This window comes from Eublepharis macularius, chromosome 12, assembly GCF_028583425.1.
Source record: "Eublepharis macularius isolate TG4126 chromosome 12, MPM_Emac_v1.0, whole genome shotgun sequence".
NCBI classification, from domain to species: Eukaryota; Metazoa; Chordata; class Lepidosauria; order Squamata; family Eublepharidae; genus Eublepharis; species Eublepharis macularius.
The window spans coordinates 21,048,330-21,075,495 of NC_072801.1; the positions used below are offsets into that span (position 1 = coordinate 21,048,330).

Genomic DNA, 27,166 nt, shown 5'->3' on the forward strand with positions numbered 1-27,166 from the left:
AGCCTGATCTTGTTAGATCTTGGAAGTTAAGCAGGGTCAGCCTTTTACTTGGATGGGAGGACCACCAAGGAAGTCCCGGGTTGCTGTGCAGAGGCAGGCAATGGCTCTTGCCCTGAAAATCCTATGCCACTGTAAATTGACTGTGACGGGATGGTGGGAAAAAAGTTCAGCAACTGAATGTTTAGGGTGAAATATGACAATTGATGTTGTAGTATAGCATCATGCTCTGTGGCATTGTAATGTGTTGCATGTTAACTTGGGATGTCCTATCAGCACAGCAGAACAGGACTCTGGGATTGAATTAATTTGCATTGTGCCTGTCCAGAACATCTCTGGCTACTTTACAACCTTTGTAAAAAGTGAACATTGCCCCCTTTAGTATATTGTGCACTTAAATCTAGTAGCTGTTTTGTAACCAATAAGTTAGTTTCAAAACTCTGTTTTAAAATGGGTTGCTAAAAATGAAACAGATGCTTGTGTTATCCCAGAAACATAAGACATTATGAAACAGGCAAGTACTTGGAAAACATCCGGAGACTTCCTCTGCTGGAGAGAAGCACTGAGGCCCTTCTTTGGGTCACTTTGTCGAGGCAAAACCTTAGGCAGTGGCATTGCACTGGTGTAAGAGCAGCCCTGATTTCTTATTTTGCCTGCAGAGCAGCTAAAAAAATTGTGCTGTCAAATTGGCTTGGATTGAAATAATCCAGTTAAACTGGTTTGTGTGTTAAAACTCTGAACCTTATCCTCTTTAACAGTCCATCCTCTTGAGGGACAATATCATGGTTTTAAAAATGCATTTTATAAAAACGGTAAAGTAAAAGCCACTTTGGACTTTCTTCTCAGTAAAGAGCTGTTCTTCTTCGTAAGCCATACCCACGACAACACATATGTAATTTCTTTTTTGCAATGAAAATATTTTTTAAAATGTAACCAAGTATTTCTGCATGTCTGTGTTTTTCTCCTCCGTGCCTTAAAAAAAAAACAGCAAAACTACACAGAGGAATAAACAAGTAGCTATGGGAAGAAAAAAATTCAACATGGATCCTAAGAAGGTAGGCTGTTTTGTGTACTTAAGGCTTTAAGCTTCTTATTGAAATCCTATATTGCTGGCAAACATAGGCTACAGGTGAAGTATGTCTAAAAGTTGTCCTCTGTGGCAAGCCCAGCCATGGTGACTTACGGAAATAGGTCTTTGTATATGTCAAAGGCTTATATCTAAGGCTGTCCTAAGGAATGCATATACTGCAAATGGACCACAGCAATGACTAATCTCTAATTTTGTGCAAAGCTACAATCGCATTTGTTTTGCTGATAGCATGGGCAGCAATAATTTAATTCCTGCTTGTTCCGCTTAATCAAGCAGCAAGATGGACCCTTGTGATCAGTTAGCTAATACATCAGAGTATATTTGTGTGTGTTTTTGTTCTTAAGGGGGTAGTGCATAAATAAAGATCTGCTAGCATAAAAAGTAACGTGCAACAGCAGCCAGCACTTTAGACAGACCTCAGAAAATGGTCTCAAGATAAGGATTCACAGTTGCCACATCCTGCCATTTTCTGTCGCATGAGCAAAGTGCCGTCCTCTACAGCTTTCTTGGGATGTATGGGCTTAGAAGTTGCCTTTCTTTTCTAAGAGAGGCAACTTCTTTTTGTGCAGCATCTGGATTTCCAGAAAGTAGGCTTCATCAGTTTGAAATAATTTCTGAAGCATTAAGACAACAACAAAAAATGCAATTGATTATGAGATTTCAAATTGTAACTAACTCTCAAGCTCCAAGGAGCTGGTGGCATGGATGGAAATTTGGCTGGAAGGCCTTTTGCAATGAACAGCATGCAAGGTAAACAGAGAAGCTGAAAGTCAGCATTTGTGTTCCAGCTGGTCGTCAGTGAATTTTTTTTTGAATGGTGAAGCTATTCTGAGAGGAGGAGAATGCAGCTTCCTCCTCTAAAAATAGCTTCTCAGACTGATAAAATGGCAATGGGTTTTACTCTGCTAAAAGTAGGCAGCAGTCACTGAGTGGATTGCCCTTAGCAGGAAGCAAGTATTCTGTTGTGAAAGGTTAAGATTCTCTAAGTATTGTGCTTTTTCTGCAGCCTGTTGGCCCCTGCTTATATGTCTCTCTCTGTGCATTGTTTCACGTTGTTTTTTTTACAGTGTTATTTCTGAAAACTTTTAAACTCTTTGGTCTTGAAATAAGCGATTCCAACAACTTGTTTCTCAGAGAAGCTTGCAATTAGAAAAAAAAAGTAAACACACGCATGCCCACATGGTTAAACCCCCACAATAGATCTGTAAAATATAAAAACATCCTAATTTGCGTCCTAGTAGAATATAAAGAAGGGTGGGTATTGTGGAGTAGGACTTACCACGGTGTGTATCAAAGTTATTTGAATAAATCAGAAGGGCCCTTATTGGCTTCAGAGCATACCATTGTATGGGGTTGAGATAAAGGCACAATTTAACAGCTGAACATGATTTTAAAAACTTGTGAGCAAATGATGTTCCGGTTTGCAAAGATTTAGATTATTATAACCACCAGTTTATCTGATTATGCCATTATAACTACACTAACTCGCTCTGTCTGTTCTCAGTGGAGCTTTCCAGATTGTCTTCTGTCAACTCATTAGCATGGTAGAATGAGCAGATATAAATTCAGTTTTGAACAGATGATTCTCTTTGCATCCTGAGAGGTCAAACGCAATAGACACTAAATTGGGTTTATATTCTTAGAAGCATCTTTCTCTCTGAAAGTGGAAGGGTTAGAATGTTATCATTTTTTAAAAAATCTAACATTAATAACCTAGCAAGTTTTAGTTGCATATCAGCAATATGCTGGCATCTGATAAATATATAAAAAAAACCTTCCTGCAGTCTTCACTCCTAACGATTTACTTTGTAACTATTGTGATGTGATAAATTATTTGCTATCTTGGGCTGTCAGAAGGCTATTTGTAGACTGCCTGCGGATCCTTGCTGGCTGGAAAGAAGTGAGGGAGGAGTTTTCTGGGCAGGGAAACAAATCTTGCTGGGTTTTTATCTGATTTTGAGCTGCTGCTGTCATGAAAGTGTGGGGGGGTCTGAAATATTCCCAGCTGAAACTTTAGAATGTGTATGAGGAAGAGGGTTCGGGTTGCACGCTTCTCAGCAAAGAGTAGGGAAATGCTTTGTTCGCTGTTTCAGTTTCACTCTGCCTTTCCTCCAAGGAGCTGATAGCAGTAGGTTCCCCATGGCAAGATAAGCTAGGAGAGAGCAACTGTCCCAAGGTTTGGGGAACTTCACTGCTGACAGGGGATTTGAACCCATGAATCCCCAGTCCAGTCCTCTGTCCGCTGTCCCCTGTTCCAAAGAGCAACACTGAGTTGCTTTTGAAAGCAGAGGAACTTGCAGAGTCTGGGCCAAGGTGAATGAGACTGTTTGGAAGGAGGTTGGAGCAAAAGTCAAAGACTGTGAGCAAGAAAATGAGAGGAAGAAGGGTCCTTTGGGGGGTCGCCTGAAGTCACTGATAGCACTTCACACACATACAAACCGGCAGGCCTTTTTTTCAGGTGGAACGCAGTGGAATGGAGTTCCGGCACCTCTTGAAAATGGTCACATGGCCGGTGGCCCTGCCCCCTGATCTCCAGACAGAGGGGAGTTTAGATTTCCCTCTGTCTGGAGATCAGGGAGCGGGGCCACCGGCCATGTGACCATTTTCGCTGAGGGCGATTTAAACTTTAAACCCCCCCCCTCTTCCAGCTGACCCAAAGTGACGTCATTGTGTGGTCCTGACTTCCACCACCTCTTTTCCCAGAAAAAAAGCCCTGCAAACTGGTATTATGTAGAGCTGCTTTGGTCAACAACTGGATAGTGAATCCATTGATGTTAAGGAGATGGCAGCAAGGGTTATAGAGTAGGTACATTGCTCAGGGGGAATGCATGCTTCAGGGTTTTATGTCTGGAAGGCTATTAAGTGCCATTTGGCTATTTTTGATGGATATCTCAGTACCTTCACCTTCAGGGCCTCTCACTAGTAGGTTTTCAGTCCCCCATTAATCTGACAGAGCCATGGCTGAACTCACCATTGCCTCGTCTGACTGGCAGCAGCTCTCCAGGGTCTCAGAACTAGTTGGAGATATTGTGGAATTGAGCTTGAAACATGCTGAATTCAAAGCCTTTGTTGGACCACTAAGCTGGGGTTCTTACTCATGTTGCTGTATTCTCTCCCCGGTGTTCAGTCCATCATCTGACCCAATCCAGTGAGGAGATCTCACTGCTATCTTGTTTTGTTGCTAAACTGTGTGCTCAGGGTATCTTTACTGATACTTAATCTAAATTTCTTTCGTTGTGCATGTGCTGTTTGTGGCACACGAACAAAGCGGCACACAAGAGCAATACGTTGCATGTTGTATATTAATATTGCCAGCAACATATTTTCAGGGCGAGGGCAAACTACTAAATCTCATTCTCCCTCCCCAGGGAATCCAGTTCCTCATAGAAAACGACCTCTTGCAGAACACAGCAGAGGACATTGCACAGTTCCTTTATAAAGGGGAAGGTCTAAATAAAACTGTAATCGGAGATTATCTCGGCGAAAGGTAAGCAGAGACTAGTCCAGGTGCATTCATATTAGATAGGCGTGTGTGTGTTATGTGCCGTCAAGTCACCTCCAACCTACAGCAAAGGATATTTAAGAACAGAAACTGTACGAAGAGTATATGCGGATCTCTTGGGGCTGTTTTTCAGTACTAAATGTTTTTAAAAACCACTTACATGTGTGTGTACATCTTCACTGTTCTTCCTTTGGTTGAGGAAAGTTATATATGATATGAGTATACAATCATGAGATATAAGTGTTTGTGTTTTAGTGGTGCAGAATCTTGGGATTTTGGAATTAGATCTTGGTAATCACATGTGTTAATGTTAAGCCCAGAGAAAAGAGCTTTCCTGATCTCCATAGGCAGCTGGTTGCATAATTATTACCTATTAGTAAGGGTATCGTGTGGACTAATAATAGTCATTTGTATTTATTTAATTTTACCCTCTGAACAATCCATTATTGGTGCTAGATATCTTAGTCCCTTGAGGGAACCTGCCACTTGGGGGGCAGTTTTAAGCTCTTAATGTGAACAAATGAAATTAGTAATGATATGAAGACTATTCCAGTTTTCAACCTCATTTAAAAACATATCAACACAACAGCTGTGACAAATGTGCAATTTAAGTTGCTCTCTTGGAGCTTTATTGAGAGCTTGTTTCTCCTTCTGGACTTCTTAGTTTGCAGGCAGTTTCAGGGTCTCCTTTCTCCCCTGATACATGCCTGCAAACAGTAAACATTACAAGTATCTTAATAGAGACCAGATGCCTGGTTGTGATGTAGTGCTTCACATATGTGGGTCGAGAAGGTGTGAATTGTCTTTCATAAACTCTTGCAGTCATTTAGTTACAGATATAAAAATAGCAATTCATACACTGAAAATGCCCGCATAGCGTGCCAGCTTTTCTTAGAAGCCCAGTTTTCTTGGAGTTTGTATGGGATACACTGTGTTGCAATGGAACTTTTAAAATTGTTGCACTCTTCCTAATCAGCTACAAAGTACTGTCATATTCGGCATCCTCTCTCACAGGGCATGGAGAGAGCTATAATTGTGTACCTGTTTTTGGGATGGGGGCTCAAATCCCTTCAACGTGACTTGTATTTTAGAAGATGTTGGTAGCTGGCTTCTGGCGGCAGTGGTGGCTCCCATAGGTGCTTGGCCTTGGCGGGGAGGTCCATGCTGAGGTGGCAGTGATTTTGGGGGCCCATCTGGAGTTTTGGCCAGTGCTAAAGAATCACTAAGACTGCTCCTGCCCTGCTTATACTAGTATGAGCTTGGAGCAAACCTGGAGGTATGTCTGTCCTCCCCACTTCCCACCTCCAATTCTTCTTGTGAGTATTCACTAAATAACATTAATTATTTCCTTTGTGTCCTTCTGTTGAGAGAAAAAAACTGAACCTGTTGTACATCTCTTTATTTCCCTTGGCAAGCACTCCCATAGTAGCTATGCAAAACAACTTGTTCGTATCCTATGTAATTAGTGGGATTCCCCACCCCCCAACATATTAATTAAAATACTTGAAAAGGTTTATGTTCACTTAGCAGATGACAAAGGGCAACTTTTCACTGTAGAAACCAGCCTTCCTATTGTTGGGGTAGAAACTGATCTGCAGCATTTTCCTTGGATTATGAGTATAAAACATATCCTAAGGATTGCAGCACAGCATACGCGGGTGTGTGTGTGTGATGGTGTTAAGTTCATGTTGTCGTTGAGCCAAAATAGTTATTTCATTTACTTTTTCTCTTTAAAAATCTGAATGTGCCTGAATGTGCCTAGATTATAAAATACAAGCAGTACGTTTTAGAACAGGAGAGCAAGAAATGTGTAATGCTAAGTAAAATGTTAAATTAGCTAATCCACTTCTGCACAACTTTACTTTCTAACTTTGTGATGTCATGTGCTTTTATCAGAATTCTGAGATGCCAAGTCCTGATTTAAAGAAGAGCAGGCTTCTAGCACTCATGACTAGGGATGTGCACCCGAAAAATATTCGGGTTTCCCACTTCGGGTTTACTGGAAGCGTGAAAAAGCTTCAGAATAAACCCTGAAATCCGAAATGGCATGCTGCTTCGGATTTGGGTTTCTAAGTCATAAAGATTCGGTGCATACTGAAGTGAGGGGGGAGGGAGGAGGCCACCCCCACCCTTAAACTCCCACCCCCACGTTTTAACCCCACCCCCACCTCACTTATCTGGTCAGGCTCCAGCTGGCCGTCCCTGCCACTGGTGCAGTTGGCCAGCAGACAGCGCCTTCCCTGCCGCCACCGTGGCCAGCACGGCTGGCCAGCAGAGAGGGTCTTCCCTGCCGCTGCCACTGTGGCTGGCCAGCAGATAAGGCCTTCCCTGCTGCCTCCACAGCTGGTGCGGCTGTCCAGCAGAGAGGGCCTTCCCTGCTACCACTGCGGCCGGCGTGGCTGTCTGGCAGACAGGGCCTTCCCTGCTGCCGGCACCATGCTGGCGTGGCTGGCCTGCAGAGAGGGCCGCCGGAGAGGGCCACCAGAGGTCAGCGGGGAGGCAGGAGGGCCTCCTCCTCCAGCCAGTGCCAGGTAAGTGGGGGTGGGGAGGAAAGGGTGGGAATGGTAAAGTTTAAAGGGCCCTGCCGCTTGTGAAAGGGCCCTTTAAACTTATCTTCTGAGACCGCCGAAACTTCCCAAAGCATTACAAATGCTTTGGGAAGCTCTGCTTCAGGATTTCCGAATTGATTCAGAAATAACGAAGCTTTCCAAATCAGGCCCTATTTGGGTATTTTACCCAAATTGGATACCCAAAGCACACACCCCTACTCATGACTATATAGCCAGGTTTGACAATATATTGACTACTGAAGCCCAAGCTAATTTTTTCATTTTCAAGTCTACAATCCTGAGACTTTTCTGTGCACAGCTTTTCTTGAACTGTCTTTGGACAGGGAAATAGCACACACGTGAAAACAAATTGCAACACCTTTCCCCTTCCTACAGGCAGCTGGAGACAAATCAGTTCGTGCTTGACTCCTTTTCATATTTGATGCAGAGTTTGCCATCTTAGAAGCTTAGCCTTTACCTTGCTGGTACAGAGGGTTCTTGAAATGTCCTGCAGGTGACTAATTGCAGTTTGGCTTCAGGTACCTCCTGTTTGAAGACGTGGATCTATATAGGTATATATGGATCTACCTTTTGGACAAGATTTGCATGATAATGCGGTGCTGGACTATGACACACTGCGGCCTTACTGTTTTTCATCCTATCTTCTTGGTGTCGATCAGTTGTCTAATTGTGGTTGGTAGACTGGATGCAGAGGAGCTGCTTGAGGCCGTGTGAGTGAAACACAGGATGGGCTTTATTGATTAGGTCCAGCCCTTGCCCCTTCATGCAAGTGCACAGTCATGGAACTGGATGGGACAAGAGGGATCAGAGTGGTAAACTAATATTGCCGTTACATTTTTTTTGTCTCCCCACAGGGATGATTTTAATATTAAAGTACTTCAAGCTTTTGTTGAACTCCATGAGTTTGCTGATCTCAATCTTGTACAAGCTTTACGGTAAGGATGCTGAACCTTTAAAATCATACACATTTTCTTTCATCTTTTTGCAGTTGTTGCATGCAGAAGCCACAGATACATTTAGGTTGGGGGCCCCCCACCTTTTAGATTTTTTTTTTTTAAGATTTATATTCCGCCCTCCTTGCATAAGCAGGCTCAGGGCAGATTACAATTTAATAAAAGCATTACAATATAAACTGTATTAAAACAGTTTAAAACTATTTAAATAACAGTATAAAACAGTATCGTATAAAAATAGATAGCTGCACTCAGTAACAGGTGGACACTTCTGGATTTTCGGAAAAGGATAGTAGACGGCAAATGTGAGAGCAGGGGCAGTTGCAAAATGGCTGCCATGTGGAGAGGACCAGTCTCAAAATGTTGGGGGATTCTGAGTCAAGCATCCTCTGTCAACGGGGGCAGTCTTGGCTAGCTCTACAATGAGGCGATGCCCCTTCTGGTGGATTTGGGGAGGCAGCAGCCTCTGCTTCCGCCACTGCCACTACCTCGTCCCCACTGCAACCCCATCCCTGCCCATGAGCCGGAGCACCTAAAGTTCCTTCTCTCTTCATCCCTCCTGGCCTCTTTAGAAACAGCACAGCAAGTTACACATGCTCCACAGGGCTCCCTGAACTCTTCCAAGGCACAAGAGTTCAAGAAACAGTGTGTGCTGCTTGCCATGCTCTGTAAAGATGGTAATGGTGAAAGATGGCTCATTTCTCGTTCCCCCCTGAAACGTGCAGCCACGAGGAGAATATTGGGTGTATTGAGAGGGCTTGTCTTGTTGGGTGAGACCCAAAATGAAATGACTCGGCCCCCACATCCAAGTCCTCTGCACTGTGTTAGGGGCTCCTCAGCAGGTGTGTGAGACTATCTCAGCCGACAAAGTGATGTGGAAAAGGCTCCCTGAGAGAAGAAAGTTTGAAACGTAGGAGTCTAAAACGTTCCCCAACAGGCATCCAATTGATGCTTGAGCATCTTTACGTCTCATTGATTTCAGTGGAGCGATCCCGTTGGAAGTCTGCAGGACTTGGAAGTGTTTGACTCTGCCTGGGTTTTACCCCCTTAATGTATCTGACTCACCATATCTAATTGCTGGTATGGGAGTTGCACTTCCCTGTACATCAAAAAAGTTGCCTTGATTGTCCCTGGAAGCACTTTCATCTTCTGGGGTGTCTGCTGTACCTTCAGAGAACAAAGAACATCTGCTCAGCCCCTGGTTCTGTTTGGGGAAGCAGATAAATAATTTCTGATTAGGATGACTTACTGGTGAATTAGCAAACAAAACAAAACACTGCAGTGTTTCTTGTCTGATACAAAAGTTGTGTGTATTACCTTTGTAGGCAGTTCCTGTGGAGTTTCAGGCTTCCAGGAGAGGCACAAAAGATTGATCGTATGATGGAAGCTTTTGCTTCACGTTATTGTCTTTGTAACCCCGGAGTCTTTCAGTCTACAGGTTAGTACTGGCTATGGCTTTCCTATCCCAGTTTTTTTAAAAACTGTCATTATTTATTTATTTTGTTTAATTTATAGTCCGCTTTCCCCGCAAGCAGGTGTAGAGCGGATTAACAACATAAATACATATAATAAAACAAATTTAAACACATAAAACACTGGTAGCATCATGTAATTACAGCACTAAAAGCATACTAAGGCAGCTCACATTGCACCCTATGTCTCAACCTCTTCAAGATCTGAGGGGCAGGATAGCTAAGATTTAGTCAGTACAGGGTTGGGGCACATATTCTCCCCCCCCCCCGCTACTGGGAGGGGCTAGTTGGATGATTCATCTGCCTCAGCCCTCATAAGCCAGGTGGAATATCTCCATCTTACAGGCCCAGTGAAATGACAGCAGGTCTTGTTGAGATCGGGCCTCCACAGACAGAGAGTTCCGCCAGGTAGGTGACAGGACTGAAAAAGCCCTGGCCCTGGTTGAGGCACGGTGAGCCTTCTTAGGGTCAGGGTTGGATAAAATGAATAATGTAAGAAGAACCCCACTAGACTGTACCAGAGGGGCCATTTTGTCCATAAGTGGCCCGTCATCTGCCTTCAGAAAACTCAAAAGGATGACGTGCAGGCAAACATTCTTCCCTTGCAGTTGCTTGCCCAGCAACTGGTATCCAGCTGCCTGTGTTACATATTTCTCTTGCACTTCCTCTGTTAGTGTGGCCCACATGTTTCCCCCTCCTCTGCTTTGGTTGGGCCGACAGACCCAAGTTCATTCACTGAGCCTCCTGGCAGAGTTGGGTATTCAAACGAAGGTCTCGTTTAACACTTTAACCACCACACCACACTCAGAGGTGCACTGGCTTTGTGATTGAGAGGAAGCAAGCTGTAAATCTGTAAGAATCTAGTTAAGTAATAAGTAATGCTGTTCTTAGCTGTGCCCTGACTGAGGAATCCTGTACTATCTTTCTATTTTTCTATTGCAGTGCAAAGATTTTTAAAAAATGTCATTGGGAGGGAAAGCATCACCTGCCAAGTTAGCTAATGGATAATATGTATATGATACAGGTGTGCCTTCCCCAGTTTCTCTTGAGTAGGGCCTGGATGAGACTAGTTAAATTATAATACACCCTTGAAAAATCTGTCACATTTTAATCCCATCTTCCATCCAAGGAAATGCAGGTTCTTCCCAACTTGGTCTTTTCAACAACACTGCGCGGTAGGATAGACTGAAAGAGAGTGACTGGCCTAAGATGCGCTTCATGGCAGGGTTGGGGTTTGAATCTGGGTCCTCATCAGTCTCAGCCCTCTGCACCACACTGACTTGTCTCATCTGTCACCTTGTCTCCTTGGGATTTTGTCTAACAATGACCAGGAAGTTAAGAATACATCTTTAGTAGTTCAGAAGTACAGTTTCTAAAAGTAATAATCTGAAATCATTTAATTGAAACCTCCCTCCCAGTATCACAAACATAAGAACTTGTGTTCAAAGGTCAAAAGGTAGCTTCTCTCTTTGCACAAGAGTAGTGGGAAAGGGAAAAGGACTTCTCCTTATCTTGCTGGGTTTTATGGGGTGTGAAGTGGTGTAATTATTCTGCTTTTGGTATTGTGTTTTTCAGATACGTGCTATGTGCTGTCTTTTGCAATCATCATGTTAAACACTAGTCTACATAACCACAATGTACGAGACAAGCCAACAGTGGAGCGGTTTATATCTATGAACCGCGGTATTAATGAGGGTGGTGACCTCCCAGAAGAATTGCTGCGGGTAAACTATTTTATTATTTATTTATTTATTTCAAATTTCTATTCCGCCCTCCCCGTGAGCGGGCTCAGGGCGGATAACAACATATTAAAATACAATAAAAAATTCATCTACATTAAAACAACAGTGTATTAATACACATTTAAAACAAGATGGTGGACAGCCTTCACAGGGAGGGTTAAGATTTTATACACCCCTTTTTTCAGGCCAGCGGAGGCCCAGCCTCAGCCATATGCCTTGCGGAACAGCTCTGTCTTGCAGGCCCGGCAAAAGGATAGTAGGTCCTGCTGGGCCCTGATTTCAGCAGACAGAGCATTCCACCAGGTGGGAGCCAGGACCGAAAAGGCTCTGGCTCTAGTCGAGGCTAGGCAGGCCTCCTCGGGGCCAGGAACCACCCACAGCTGTTTGTCCCCTGATTGGAGTGTCCTCCGGGGAATATATGGGAAGAGACGGACCCGTAGATACGCTGGTCCCAGTCCGCACAGGGCCTTATAGGTCAGTACTTGAACCTTGAATCTGATCCGGTACTCCCCTGGTAACCAATGCAGCTCGCGTAAGAACGGTGTTATATGCGCCAACTACCATGAAAACTCTGGGGTTTGCTGTCATTTTACGTTGTTGTGAGGCCAAGGAACAAATCCTTCAGTTCTGGCATCAACCTCTGTGGGAATAGTAGGATATGGCAGTGGATCGTCACAGAGGAAGAGGGATCTATTCTTATGCAATGTGTTCAAAGAGGGATCTGCTCTTTTCTAATGCAGCCCTGGTCTTGCATGCAAGGAGCCTGTGATGGTTCCCAGCCTAGTCATGCTGTTCATGACCTTTAAAGCCCTTTGTGGCCTAAGACCCTGCATATCTAAAGGACAATCTGTTCTCATATGTCCCCAGTTGTGGTCCTCAGATTGCCACCGGTTAGTTTTCCCTCTGCATGCAGATAATAGACTAGACCATGGGATATTTTTGGTGCATGGTGTTCAGGAATTTACTATTACATAATTCCCAAGTCTGGGCTGACATGCACACATCTGGCCTAAGATGGGTTGCAGAATATCTTCACAGCATTGGATCTTCTTCCAGAACCTGTTGACTGTGCTTTGCAGAAACACAAATGTTGTTGAACTTCCTCCCCTCATTCTGTTTTCTTTTAGAATCTGTATGAAAGCATTAAAAATGAGCCCTTTAAAATTCCAGAAGATGATGGGAATGATTTAACCCATACGTTTTTTAACCCTGATAGAGAAGGCTGGCTGCTGAAATTAGGTCAGTAAAAGAGGAGTCATTCCCTGCTGCTTTATTTTGTCTGTTAGTATGTGATGTTTTGCATTTGTTGGCTTCTGTGTTTATAAACCTAATGCAACAAAACAAATATTAACTTCTGCTCAAAATGTTCACTTTGAAAAGGTTGCCAATCCAGGATTCTTTTATAAAATAACTCCTTTATTAACTCCACAGTTAGCAGTGTTGGGTGGAGTTTGATTCTGGCATTTGGGGTTGAAACCTGAGAGGAAAGGGATTCTTGCCCCCTCATATGCCTTCCAGATAAAAGTTCCGTTTGTTTGAAACAATTCCCAAGTATACTGTAATATTAGTTTCGCAACTAGGATTTCTGCACACATGCCAAAAAAAAATTCTTCTGCCTCCCCCCACCAAAGGTTATTCCTGTATGTCTTTTATTCCCCCCCCCCCGCCCCATACTTGTGCATTTCTCTTTTGGTTTGATTTTTGGCTATGATTTTTGAAACCAGTGGTTCTTAAATGTGCCTTCTTGTTTTCCTTATGGCCTATGACCTCTCACCTTTCTGTTCTGTGACTGGCTGTTTCTGCTTATTCTGCATTAGGAGGTATGTACCTGATGGCTTTTCTAGCCTCCCTCTTGATCTGTTGCTTGTTCTTCCATTTCCTACCCCCCACACACTTCTTGCCTTCTTCCTTCTGTTTCCTTTTTTAAAAAAAAATTTAAGCGTTGGTGGGATTGCTCTGCTTTTCACTTAATGTCACTAACTTCAAGAGAAGCCAGTGGGATTCTGCTGGTCCCATCAGTTAATGAGTTTGCTCACTGACTTGAAATGCTTCAGTTTACCGTCAACCACCTTGAAGCACCTAAGGCCTTTTTCTACGCAGTTTTTGTTCCCTGTAGAACTTGGGAGCCGAGCATGAGGCCCTTGTGTCTATGTCATCCGATGTCCATTCGTGTTCCTTGTAGAAATTACTGCACCTTCTGTCCTATTTTTGATGGCCTCCTATGAATGACTTCAACAGGATTTGACTAATAATGGGTGGCCTACCTTCTTGGTTATACTTGCGTCATGTCAAGCTTTTTTAATAGTTAAAAAAAGAAACATGGACATATCACAGGATTTAATCTAGGCTGAAGTATGAGTTCAGCAGTTTTACCCATCTGATACACAAAAGCTTTACATGTATGCAGGGCTTTTTTTCTGAGAAAAGAGGTGGTGGAACTCAAGACTGCACAATGACGTCACTTTGGGTCAGCTGGAACAACGGGGGAGTTTTTTAAAGTTTAAATGGCCCTTGGTGAAAATTGTCACATGGCCAGTGGCCCTGCCCGGTGATCTCCAGACAGAGGGGAGTTTAGATTGCCCTCCATGCCGCTGGAGCGGTGCGGAAGGCAATCTAAACTCCCCTCTGCCTGGAGATCAGGGGGTGGGGCCACCAGCCATGTGACCATTTTCAAGCGGTGCCGGAACTCTGCTCCACCGCGTTCCAGCTGAAAAAAAGCCCTTCATGTATGGCAAAAATGCAGAATTGCATCTGAGGTGAAGCTCTGGAATGCTCGAGCAGCAAATACATCTGAAAGGAAGGCTTCTTGACCCTAGAATGTTGTTTCCTCTGATTTTTTTGTAAATGTAAGCTGCTTTGGAGGGTTTTATCAAAAAGCGGAATATATGTATTAAAAGAAAATGATTAAGTTGATGTTGGCTGACCTTTGATCGTAATACATTGCAACTGAACTGAAACCAAATAAGCATTTCGAACTTGGTGCTGCCCCTTCTGACTGGGGCAAGATCCAGGATGTGAGTGCCTGTGCCTGGCTTTGGGGGAAGCGTCTGTCCAGAGTGTGTGGATAAAGGTCAGGAAATGGAACGCGGAACTGCTTTGGGATCTCCTGCTTCGAGGCAGGGAGTGAGATTTTAACTATGGCTGATGCCTTTGTCCCTAAAGGGAAAGCCAGCCCCAAAGTCTGAGTCTCTCTGTTCAAATGAGTTGGGTGAATGTGCATTTTAAATGGACGTGGCAACGTTTAAATGCAAGCATTAGCACACTTTAAGGCTGTAGAAACTCATTTGCAAAAGTTGTTGAGTAGTTTTGAAAATAGCAGCCTTTCATCTGATACAGTTATTCTGCTTCTAATCTGGGATTCTTCCCACTGCCACCAACAGCTCTCTGCAGTCCCTGTTTGTACTGAACCAAGGCTGTTTCCTAACATGCAGCCATGTGGGTTGGTTCAATGACTCTTATTTTGGACAGAAGGAAACAGCAGGCCTCAGTTTCAGAAACCGCTCAGGCTTGACAAACAGCACAGCGGTGTGATTATTATGTTTATGAAGGAGAGTTTAGTCTCAGGTTTTACTATATACAACTAAAACATGATACTGTTGAGAGGACAGGTTTGCAAGTTGACTGCAAGCTGGAGAACCACTAGCTAAAGATCTTTCCAGCAGCTTCAGACTTTGAGTTTATTTTGGGCTTCTTTGCAGGCATTGCATAAGGATTGATTATGGGCCAAGTGAGGGGGTGGTGGTTGAAATGAAATCCCCCTTTTCATGCCCTCCCTGGTAGATCTTGCAGCTGGACAAAGATCTCACAGGCAGCAGATCCGGGGACGCAGTTCTTCCGCACCAGGATGAGATTTTTCCCCTCATTTATAATAACAGTGTCTGCTGGCTCTAGCTCAGATAAACAGTCTGGGTACTAAAACATTTGTTGTAAATAACTGAGGCCTGGCTTTAATTAGTTCCTTTTCTGTTCAGGAGGTAAATATGCTTGTTTCTGAGTGTCTGTTTTTTGCTATCTCCAAGGCTTATTGAAGAAGAACTCCTTGGCAGTGAGCCATGTAAGTTAGGATGTGAGAAGGTGGAGTCATCAATCTAGCAGTATTAAATTGATTTTCTAGTCTGGTTTTCATGTACTTTAGGGTTGTTACATGGTTCACACAAGTGTCCTTTGTAAAGCGAACTATCAGCAATTTATGGGAAATGTCATTTGTGAAAGGTATGCTTTTTGTCTCCAGTTGCAAGTCATGCTTCAGATTTTAAAAAACTATAGCATAACCTTTTTGATTTCAGTGCAGTGTGGTTTTAAGATTTGGGATGAGTGTGTGTAAATGCAAACACTGCTGCTTTTTGCTCCCTGCTGGGTAAGACGACAGTGCAGTCCTGTTTCAGGGAGCCTTGAAGATGGATTCTGTACAGCGAGGCATTGCCGTTGTTGTAGAAAGCAAAACGTTCTCTCCTTTGGGGCAGAGCATCATGAATGTAGAAACAAGCTGAAATGGAGTGGGCTATCAAGTGCTAAATTTTTGTGTGTGGGCGTGTGTCTTGGCAAACCCTAAGAACATAAAGTTCAGGGGACAAGATGGAGAGATCAGTCAGTGGCAACTTAGCTTCATGGTTTTCTGTAGGGAGTTAGAAAAAGGAGAAGGCTGTGATTCCTCTGTGGGGAAGTTCTCTGATAATTACATCATAGTTGGGGACCTGAAGCCAACTGGTTTTCTCGTTGAGTTAGCAGTGATGTGGCTAATTCTACTTGAATAATCGTTTGCTCTGCCTGATCATGGATTCGTGAGTCTGGCTTTCCCCCTGTTCCTCACCAAGGTGTTGCTGATACCTCTTGGGTCTGATTCAAGTTAATACTCTTTGCTATTGATTTGCATAAGAGTTTGATCAAGTTGCTGATAGCTTTTTGGATTTCTTAAGAGGCCAGGATCAGGCTCCAAGAGATTTGGCTACCCCCAGTGTTTTGTACTGAAAACCCCCTTTACCATCTTGTCTGTCTCCTCTCTGGGCTTTCTCTTTTTCTGCCACTTGACTGCGTCTAATTTAAAAGACTGTCTTTTCTCTCTTTATATACTGTGAAACAAAGTTCTGCATAAAACTAGGGTGGGAGGAGACATGAGCATTATGTAACAGTAGCACTGCAGTATTCCACTATTATTCCACCGATTGGGTTTTGGGTGGGTTTTTTACTTTGGATTTAGAATAGTATTTAAAAAAAATATATATATATATAACTTTGCTTTGTTTACTCTGCGGACCAGTAGGGTCAGTGGCAGGCTGTCAACCCTATTCCTGCCATTGTTCTCTAGCTTTTAAGATACTTCTTAATGCACGGTAAAGAACAAGCAGAAAGCTTTTCCACTGGAGGAAGAGTTGCAAATGGTTTGAAGTCTCAGTCTTGGATAGAGTGGCGTGATTAGTTTAGGATGATTAATCTTTGGGTGGACCGGACTGTCTAATGAGAGTCTGATGTTCATGGCATTCAGTAACAAGATCAGCCATGCTGAGAGTGAATGCCTAATGAGATTAAATAACTGGTAAATGGATGGTGCCCAGGTGGTGACGTAACTTAACAGCAGAGACATCAGGCCTACATATTGACATTATCAGGAGCCATATCTGCAATCTAAACCTCCCCCCCCCCGCAGGTTTACAGCATTCAGACATGGCCCTTGATGCTGGTAAGGAGCAAGAAAATGCATTTTTGGCAGCCATGCCTGGTGTATGAGTTAGCCACCATTTTGACCACAGTCAAGGCACTGAAAGATGGTCAAGAAGATGGGAGACTGAAAAGAACAAAAAGAGGAGGGGAAAAACCCAAACAAAATTGAATTAAGAACCAGGAAAGTTAAAGAAATCCAAATCAAAGGTCCAATTATTAAAATTACTAATTGCAGAGCATGAATATATATCAGTATACAACAAAATACATGTATTTATTACAAAATAATATATAAGCTATTGCTGGCCCAAATATAGCCTCAATACAGACAAAAAACATACAAAAGACTCAAAACAGGACCTTATGCGACCCTGACCAGATGCGTTTTGGCCATATGGCTTTCTTCAGTGGTCAAGCATAATTAATGCACAGTAACTCCAGCCACTGGGGAAGTTCTCTTCAAAAACAGTCTGGTGAGGTTTTGTCTTAGTGCCTCGTTCTTGATCAATAAGATTAGGTTGCAGGTAAAAAGCTCAAGAAAGCCTGACGTGGCATAGAGAAGGGAAGTTGGGATCAGTGTGGTTTACCACATCAAGTCTCTTGCAGCCTGAGAACTTTCTCCTGTTGGTTTTTCTCTCAAGGCGCCCAGAGAAAGTGCTGGGGAGTGCAGTGTTGATCTGTGATCAAGCACGTTCAGTTTGGTTCCACAAATTAGGCAGAGATCAGCAGTTCTTGCTGGTTCAATGTGTTTCATCCAGTTAACGTCAAGGCTTCATTTGCATTGTTCATTGGACTGTTGAGCTTTTGGAAAGATGCCTGCACCTTTTGAAAACAAACAATACCTTCTCTGAACTACTTCAAGGGCCATATTATGAGTCATCTTATGCAGAAAGATGCCGTTTCTCCCAGTATGTTTCTGTCTGTCTTTAGAAGCTGGCATGATTAGGAACTATTCTCTGGATTTTCTTTAAAAAGGAATGTGAAAAGCCATCCCTAATTTCTCCATCTCTTCCATTAACTCTGGAAAGATCTACTGTGTTAGCAAGTGTAATGTGTGATAGAATTCAGGCTGGCACTTTCCTTCTGAGCAGTAGTGTGTGGTCCGTATCTCAGGACAAGCGCACACCTGGCACTGTGCAAATGAGCCGTCAGTGATCATTCCCTCTCTGCCAAGAATGGGAAGAACCATAGATATCAAGTGAAATCTCACTTTTATATTTGTCTGTGCTGCTAGTGACTAGCTCTCCTGTACAATCATTTGCATGGTACCCTGCATGCTCGTTTGCTGAGGTCAGGTGTGCTCCCCACCATGCACAAATGCTTAGCTCTCTTACTTTGTGATTCATGGGGTGCCAGATATGCTCTCCAGAACGTACAAAGGATGTGTTGTCTCCAGTTTGAATATATGAACAAGACTTCTATCCCCTGACATGGGGACAGTTGTATCAAGGAGCTCATGCTACATGGGTAACAAATGCAAAATGTGCAGAATTGCATTCTTGATCCTGTGATCAGAAGGCAGGATTCTGGCACGGTCGTGTAGGAGAGAGACAGGGAAAAAATTCCTTTTCAGATACAATTGGTAGTGAATGGCTTTGTCTTATAATGTAGACTGGAGGATCAGAAATGGTTTCTCAGTAACCCTTAAACTCATTTATCCTTGGCTCACCTGTCCATTTCCATCGGAGCTTTTAAGCCATCATTCAGTGAGCCCTAACCATTTAATGTCATAACAAGGTAACCAAATAACCATTTTTTTGGTGATCTGGAGCACAGAACTTTGGTGGCAAAACTGGTGTAACCCAGGGATGGTTTATGTCTTGCAGGGGGAAGAGTAAAAACGTGGAAAAGGAGATGGTTTATACTGACAGATAATTGCCTGTATTATTTTGAATACACAACAGTGAGTGTTTTTTTGAAAAAAACCCTATACATCACAAAATACCTTTCACGTCAACATAACTTGTTTACTAAACACAGTCTTTCCTTGACTCTTTAGGACAAGGAACCTAGAGGAATTATCCCTTTGGAAAATCTCAGCATAAGAGAAGTTGAGGATCCAAGAAAACCAGTAAGACATCCTGTCCTTTCTCCTATATCATGTGTTATTCTCTCAGAAGCCTATACTATTGTATGCTCAGTTGAAATAAGGATTTGTGTAAGAGCATAACCTTGCTTAAGAAAATCAATTTTTCTAAAAAAAAACTTTTAAAATTGAGTGGCTGATCATGAATTCTGTTTATGGGAACTTAAATACTAGGGTCATAATCCCTAATATTTTTAACAGTGGAAGAAAATTACAAATATACATAAATCCCGAGCCATCAAACTTTTTCCAGTAGTCTAAACAGCAGAAGGAAAAAATGCTGACAATTAGCACATATAATATATATTATTTGCTCGTGGAAAATTAGGGGGAAATGCAAAAAGGCAGCTTGGCTAGCCTTATTCCTCCCTGACCTTCAACTGGTGGTTTATGAGGGAGCGGCAGGGAATGATCAGGTCATACCTAACTGTATCCAGCCATTTGGGCTCACAAACAGACACAATGTGGGTAGACTTAGGAAGCGTTGTGGTTGTGTGGGCTTCCCTCATATCTGGCTTCAGTGGGGCTGATGTGTCATTGTTCTGTATCTCCCCCTAGAATTGTTTTGAGCTCTACAACCCCAGTCATAAAGGCCAAGTCATTAAAGCCTGCAAAACAGAAGCGGACGGCAGGGTGGTCGAAGGCAACCATGTAGTTTACAGGATCTCAGCTCCCACCCCTGAGGAAAAAGAGGAGTGGATCAAGTCCATCAAGTGAGTGGAAACACATCTTTACGTAGGGAAAGGGAGGTGTGTTAGACTGTCAGAGCTCACCTAAAAGTCTCCTTGTGTAGGCTCTACAGCTTTCAGAGAACTTAGCTGATCCCCGTTGCGCCTTGTGTCTTGACATTACATTGGCCCTAGTAGCTTGTGAATGGGACTGTCCGATTTTTTTAAATGTAGGAAGCCTGTAGGGAGTAAACTGGAGGGTGGGGCCCTGTATCTTTTCTTTCATGAGCAGAGGAGGAGGACAGCAAAATGTAAAACTTAGTTCAAAACAGATTTAAAATAATGCTTGCAGTTTCCTTCATTTCCATTCAAAGCATTTATGAGAAATGATCTCAAACAGTGAGTCTCAACTGGGGCAAGCAAGGGTGGGGGATAAGAGTCCTCCCCCAAACTTAGTACCAGTGGTGGTTTGGCACGATGTTTCTAAATGGACTCTCATTGTGTTGGGAAAGGCAGTAGATTGTGGTTCACCAGCCTGCTAATGTATTTCTCTTCTGCTAGAGCAAGCATCAGCAGAGATCCCTTCTATGACATGCTGGCAACCAGGAAGAGAAGAATTGCTAACAAAAAATAGCACCTACTGGGGAGTCCCTCAGAGACCCGCCTTAGCCAAATTGCAAATACGTCACAAAACCAAGACTCATAATTGGAAATGTAGTCATGTTCCTGCAGCATCTTCCCCTTTCTGTGATTGTTCGTTATATTCCACAAGGTGCTGGAAGACGCTTTTGAGCATGTGCAGCTTTGCTTGACATGAATCGGAGAAAAAAAGAAACAAAACCTGGAAGCCTTATATGCTGTTTTGTGTGTTGTTGTGTTTACTGAATCGGGAGATATGGGAGATGGACAGGATGTAAGCTATATACCTCTCTTATTCCTTTGGGGCATTTGCCCAGGATGTGGACTCATTGCTGAACCTACTTCACAGGTGGAAGAATGCCCGGCATGCTCTTTTTTGTGTGCAGAAGAGCTTGAATCGGGATTATTTTGTACTCATCCCTTGCCCAGACTCTTGCATTGCCATTTCAACCCCGCATCCACCACTGATTCACAGAAAGATGACACTTCTTTTCTTTGGGTCTAGCAACTATACAGTTGAACCGACCTCCTCCTTACGTATAAACAGCCTGGACAAGCACTTAAAGCATGGAGCTCTCTGCGACTGAAACGGTTATAAGCAGGGCGTTCAGCAGTATCAATGTATCTTACCTTTTTTAGATACTGTCGAAACGTCCCACATTCCTTCTCTGCTGGTTGGAGATGTAGTGTTTTCCCACTTAGGTCCAATGTCTCCTACCATCTGGTTTTTACAGAAGATATATCTTGCAGTCCAGCAATGACTGTCAGACTGCAAGGTATATCTTCTGGTAGACTGGTGTACAAGGCCCAGCTGTTTTTTAAAAATACTGAGCTTCAACAATTCTTATTTATTGCCATGCAGAGGAGGGGGGGGAAGCAAGCTTTGTTTCTTCTGGGAATAAGCCCCCCTCAAAGTGTCAGCCCACCACTACAGTCGTCCTTCTAGGCCTGCTGACCCAGAAGAGAACTGCCCCTGTTTACGCCGCACCACCCAGGCTAAAGAAGATGCAAACAGCAGCATCTCCCATCATCACCCACCTGCGATGCTGCTAGTTCTTCCAGCTCTGTATGTGATAGTGGTGGCTGGTGACAGAGGAGGAGGAGGCAGCACTGCTCAGCTGAGAGCCTGGGGCTCACTGGGGCACATTACAGCACGGCTGGTCGGGGAACTGGGTTGGGGGTGAAGGAAAAAACCAGGGAGGCAGGAAAATAATCAGAAACAGAAAAATTTCAAAAGGAGAATTCCAACCTGCCAGGCTGGGGGGGCAGAGTAGGCAGAGGTCTCCAACTGCATGTGATTTTTCTAGTAAATAAAATCGACATCACTTTATTAAATGCCACAGGATGTAGAGAGGTAGGGAAGACTTCAAAATGATTACTTGTTTTCTCCATGTTTTCAAGTCTTTCCCACTGACGTTCCAGTGACGACCTTATTTCTTGGAGATGCCTCTGCAAAATTACAAAGATGGAATTGTACACGTGTTGTTTCATTGTACTGCCTACACCTTATGAAATGGCTTGGGGGAGGTGCAGTGGGTGGGGGAACTGAAGGACCCAGTAGAGGCAGAGGACCCCTCCCCCAGGGAGCCCTTCAAATGGCAGGGCAGGAAAGAGCCAGACCTCTCTCTCGCAGCAGGAGGGGAAAGCCCTGGTGAGAGAGGGAGGAACTTGGGTACAAAACACGCCCCCCACCGCCTCTCCCAATTCTGAGGACCATTCCTCACCTTAAAGCTAGAGAATGGCCCCGAGTCTAACCAGGTACACAAATTCTCTCCTTTACAGATCTGTCTCCTTTTCTCCTGTTTGCCCTGCTCTAGACTCCCAGGATGGGGCACAGCAGAAAGGAGCAAGGCCTCTCTCTTGCAGCTGGAGAAGGGAAAAGCATTGGGGACAGGGGGGGACCTGGGTATAAAAGTTCTTCTTTAACACTACAAGATGTTTGCATTGTCTCCACAAGTGTGAGACTTGTGACTTAATGGCATTAGAGGAGAGGTAAACTCAGCGTTTAATAGGCGGTAACTGAAATTGATCTCATCCTATGAGTTCATGATGGCCTCTGAGCTGAAGAGAAAAAAAGTTTATGCTATTGGTCAGTAACAACAGCACAATAGCCCCTTGTCTCTGGGTGGGGGGAAGGAGCTGGTGGGCCCTTTGAGGGAAGGACCTGGGTACAAAAGGACCCCCTCTAGTTTTTGAGGTCTGTTCCTCAACTTAAAAGAGATGGGCCCCTAGACTAACATAACAAATGGATTTCCCTCTTTTTAAGGTTTCTTAAAATCTTGTTTCTTGTGCCCCTTTTTCCTTTTTTGGAAAATCAGCCAGATCTTGCATAGGTCTCAAGAAATGGTTTGTAGACAATGATGGAAGTGAGACTCCTGTGGAAGAGCTTGGATGGGAGAACAATGGGCCATGGAACTGAGGGGCCTGATACAGTAGTAGGAAAAGGAACTCGGTGTGTTCTTCCCTTGGCCAACGTGATGAGATTTGAAGGCCTGAAGCTGGCAGGAAAAAATGCTGCCGATTGCTTAGCGACACAACTCATCACAATAAGCTATGCAAAGGATCATGTGCACATCCTAGAATACAAATAGTACAGTGGCCCTGACTGACCGCTCTTCTTTAGAGGAGTGAATGCTTTTTTGTGTTAGGAATATTAAGATGGTTTGAAGAACTGGAATGTTGATAGCTGGTTTGAGAAGAGGAATGTGCTATCCAGGATTCAGGATCTGGCTTTTGCCAGATTTATGCTAACACAGCATAATCCAGCTGTGCTGGATCTCGTAAGAGACTCCTGGATTGTATCCGGGGAACTGAACTCTGCTGGGCCAGATTATTTAGCCACAGGCAGCTGTGGCAACCAGTGGCGTGAATGAGAGGGCAGTGGCCTGAATGGAGGCAAGCTCCATGCTGTGGCAGGAGAGTGGGGCAGGGGAGGAGGGAGCAGACAGAGTGGCTTCCCACCCTTCCACCCCTGCCTGAGCTCCCTGCCCTTCCGGCTGCCACCAGTCGCCTATTAAATGCCACAGCTCCAGCTAGCCCAATCCCACCCCTTGCTTCCACTTGGTTCAGATTTACATTGGGATTCTCTGGTTGGACATTGATTCTTCTCCTTCATTTTGGTTCTGTTGGGCTTTCTTGATGCCGCTTGCGTGTGAGTGGGACTTTTGTTTGGGGCTGGCCTTTAGCCAGGGCTTGCCTTTGCTTAAGGTTTCCCTTTGCCTGGAAAGTCTTGGAAATGTTGCCCCCATAGGAAAAATGTAGAGTGGCTGGGGGCAGCTTGTTCAGGGGCCGATAGAATTGGACCCTAGGGTCCAATCTTCCTGAAACTTAGGGGATCTTTAGTGGACAGGAAGGAGTAGGTTCCTTGTAAATTGGTGGAGTTTGCTTGAAAATTACTCCCCCCAGCCCCTTAAGTAGTTTACCCATTATTCCCCATAGGAAATAATGGCGATAAATTTGAGATTCTCTAGCTGATTAAAGAATTTGACCTATACTAAATTTTATTTTTGGGTACCCCTGAAACTCTGATCTGAATCACCCAGATTTATTTTTGGTGCGCAGCTTTGTTTGAGACTCCCCTCCTTTTGTAGCACAAATCTGTCTTCATTCCTCATTGTGCTTCTAGGCCTGAGAACATGCTGATGTATGCCTTTGGTGTGGGACAATACAGGGAGGGAGGGAATTGCATTAATTCCCATCAATGAAGGTGGAGTACTCAGTAAGCTTTCCTGCCACAGTGGAGAACTGCATCTTCCCCAGAATATTCGGTTTGTGTTGTTGCAGCTGTTTGTGTATTACAAAGCAAAATTAGGTAATGTGTGGTAACGGTATGGCCTGTGAAAGTTGTGGCTGTCCAAGGTACTGTTTCTTTTCTTTGGAAGATGTGGGGGCACCCAGCCCCTTAAGCATCTCTCTCTTTTCCTCTTCAGGAACAGTGTTTTTCAAAGCTGGGTTGGCTTATTTTCACCAGCAAAGACAGGAAGCAATGAGGTTTACCTTTACCGGGTGCTGCCTTTGCCCCAAGGCAGGTGGTGTTGGGGGCTGTTCCCTTACTTTTTACAGTTGGTGTGCATGTACCCCATAAAGAGGATCTTGTCCAATGAAGTAAATGGAAGTTGTCTCACTTTTCCTCTGCTCTGCTTCCTTAAACAGGCAGTCCTTGTTGCCTTCTGGGTAGTGGACAGATGGGTCCCAGGAGCATGCCCTCTTAGTCTTTTTAAAGAAAGTCCACACTCTTTGCTGTACTCACTTTCTCAGAGAGAACAGTAATGGCATTTGCAGCTCAGGTGGTCTGATGGGTGCTGAGCCGAAGAGTTTTGAGAGAGATGTTTGTTGCTTAACTTTTGTGTGGCTTTGAAGTGTGTGGTACAGAATTATAAACAGAACAGCATTTATAATGCTTTATATGAAAAATAAAAAAGTATGCCTATTTTAATACATATCTTCGTCGATAGGCTTGCCTGGACAGAAAGTAGGTCTCTTAGGTCTGCAGCAGGCATACTGATGGCTTCTTAATACAGAGCCAGCCTCAGGAATGCACGTGCCTTTCCCTGTCTCACAAAATGAAAAGCGCACTGATGCTAATGGTGGGTAATGCCAGTGGAGAAAGAGGAAACGTATGCGAGTTCCCCAAAGGTGGTTCCTATATTGCAGGCAGACGCTACAACCTAGCTTGTAGCTTATTGGGTTTTTCCCCCCTATATATTTTCTGAGAGAATGTTTCTATTGACAGTTAAACTATTGTAAAAATGTACATACTGTACAGCTGTGTATTGATTTTTTGTATTGTTATTCTTGTATGCCAGTGGATTGCATGACAAAAAAAATCCTGTATTCATCCTTGTTATACAAATTTGTGAAATGGCTGTTTAAATCCCACACAAGTATTAGTCATCAAGATACAATGCTTGAGGTTATACCCTCAAAAAATAAAATATGAATTGTACATACAACTGTAGCTTTTTTTTTAAATGCAAAGATGCCTCAATCAAATGTTTTCTCCAGAATCACAGGACTGAGAGTATTTGCTGATTGAATGAACAAAGAACCTGCTTGTAGGATTGGGTGTCTTACTTTGCAGCAGCAATATTATTACCTCCAGAAGAGGCCGCCTTTTTGTGTAAGTTGGATTTGACAGTAAACCCAGGGTTTGGCGGGGGGGGGGGGAGCAATGTATCTATTACCATTGTCGAACGCAACTTGCCAATGCAACACTTGTGGGGGTGGGGGACACAAGTGAATGTTTTTTCCAGTGCCCCCGTATCATTCTTGTAATTGAGATTGCACCCTTTGTGGTGGTCTTGTAGCAAAACTGCTTTCTTCATATCTACTTCACAGTCTCTCTCTCTCTAGATTAAAAGCCAAAGCTTGCAATTTTAAAATTGTAATTACAATTATTTCACGTACCTCGGATCTATCCCATGGTGATTCTCTGACTTTGTGTTTCAAAAACAAAAGCAAAGATGGCATCAGATTTACAATCAAGCCTCTTCGCAAGAGTATGGCTGACACGAGATTTGTTCTGCATAGGCTCCAGGAAGTTAGTACTATTAGGGCTCAGGAGCCAGCCCCGTACTGGCCCAGAATCAGCCCCCATGTAGCAGTTTGTTGGAAGCTGGGATCTGAACCAGGGCTTTGCAGCCCACCGCTCATTTTCTTACTTTGCTGTACATTAAACAGCTATTCCCCCCCCCCACCAACAATTATATGGTTACATGAGAAAAGGATTGGGGTGGGTGGAATTTGTTCTGTTAATCAACCAGATTATGGATATTTGTTCCCTGCACTAGCTAAGATGGAAGCCCTTGTGGAATTTCAGGATGAGTCCCTAACTCAGTGCATCCTTAGAAATGAATCTTCTGTTTTACTGCATCACCCGCTAGCCTCCTAGGGGCATCCATCTTCGCTGCGAACAAATGTCAGACCTCACCCTGCTGTAAAAAATACCATGAGATCATCAAAGCCAAGAGCTCTCACGATTTTCAAGGCACTCCTACGAGACAATTTTACACCACCTGGAAATTAAAAACTTGGATATATTAAGCAAAGTGGAGTTTTTTGACTTGCTGTATTTATATACTATATAAATTTTACATGCCATGTATTTACAAGTGGGGCAAGTGCTTTTTATCATTAAAAAAACAAACAAATCAAACTTTAGACATCTCTGAACAACACAGTTTGTATATAAACCAGACAGATTATTCAGATGAACTGTATTTAATACAGTTTCCCCACGCTGTCTCCTGATGCAGGGACCAGTGAATCATCACAGTTTGATAGCATTTCATAATAAAAAAAAACAAAATTAAATCACAGTATGAAGGTGTCTGTAACTAGAAACTTAAAAAGGGACAAGGACCAGACAACTGAGACCCATTGAAACAAGCGACACTATAAAAATGCAATAAAAACAAGTGGAAGGTATACACAAATGGATGGCGCAGAACGGGAAAAGATACATTCCCAAACTGGTAGAGTTTGAACGGCACACATCAAAATCCAAGACCAGAATCTTCGCTTCAAATCTTGAATCCAGCAGAAACAAAACCCAAAAACTATGGAGTTTCTAGTACCAGACATCACAAGAAACAGATGAAGAGCTCTTGCAAAAATCCTAATTCTTTGTAAAATTGTTTCTTTTTTTAAATAAGTCTTTAAATTAAATAGACTATATCAGTTGCAGCTGGATAAGTCCGTGGTTTCCTTGCCTCCTGTGCCAGATGCGTACACTTGGAGTAACGTGAACAACGCAATCGACCTGAGTCTGTAACTAAGCAGCATTTGAGA

At 43.5% G+C, this 27,166-nt stretch overlaps 1 protein-coding gene across 1 annotated transcript in view; it reads left to right on the plus strand.

Annotated features, from left to right (window-relative positions):
* The window catches only part of CYTH3 (cytohesin 3), a 66,705-nt gene extending 41,383 nt beyond the window's left edge, over nucleotides 1–25,322 (plus strand). The window contains exons 4-13 of the mRNA XM_054993156.1: nucleotides 986–1,052; nucleotides 4,456–4,574; nucleotides 8,014–8,094; nucleotides 9,438–9,550; nucleotides 11,160–11,308; nucleotides 12,454–12,565; nucleotides 18,811–18,887; nucleotides 18,984–19,055; nucleotides 19,629–19,783; nucleotides 20,300–25,322. Of these exons, the coding sequence (XP_054849131.1) occupies nucleotides 986–1,052; nucleotides 4,456–4,574; nucleotides 8,014–8,094; nucleotides 9,438–9,550; nucleotides 11,160–11,308; nucleotides 12,454–12,565; nucleotides 18,811–18,887; nucleotides 18,984–19,055; nucleotides 19,629–19,783; nucleotides 20,300–20,372 (1,018 nt within the window). The 3' untranslated portion in view covers nucleotides 20,373–25,322. The remainder of the gene's footprint in view (nucleotides 1–985; nucleotides 1,053–4,455; nucleotides 4,575–8,013; nucleotides 8,095–9,437; nucleotides 9,551–11,159; nucleotides 11,309–12,453; nucleotides 12,566–18,810; nucleotides 18,888–18,983; nucleotides 19,056–19,628; nucleotides 19,784–20,299) is intronic.
* Nucleotides 25,323–27,166: the final 1,844 nt, after the last annotated feature.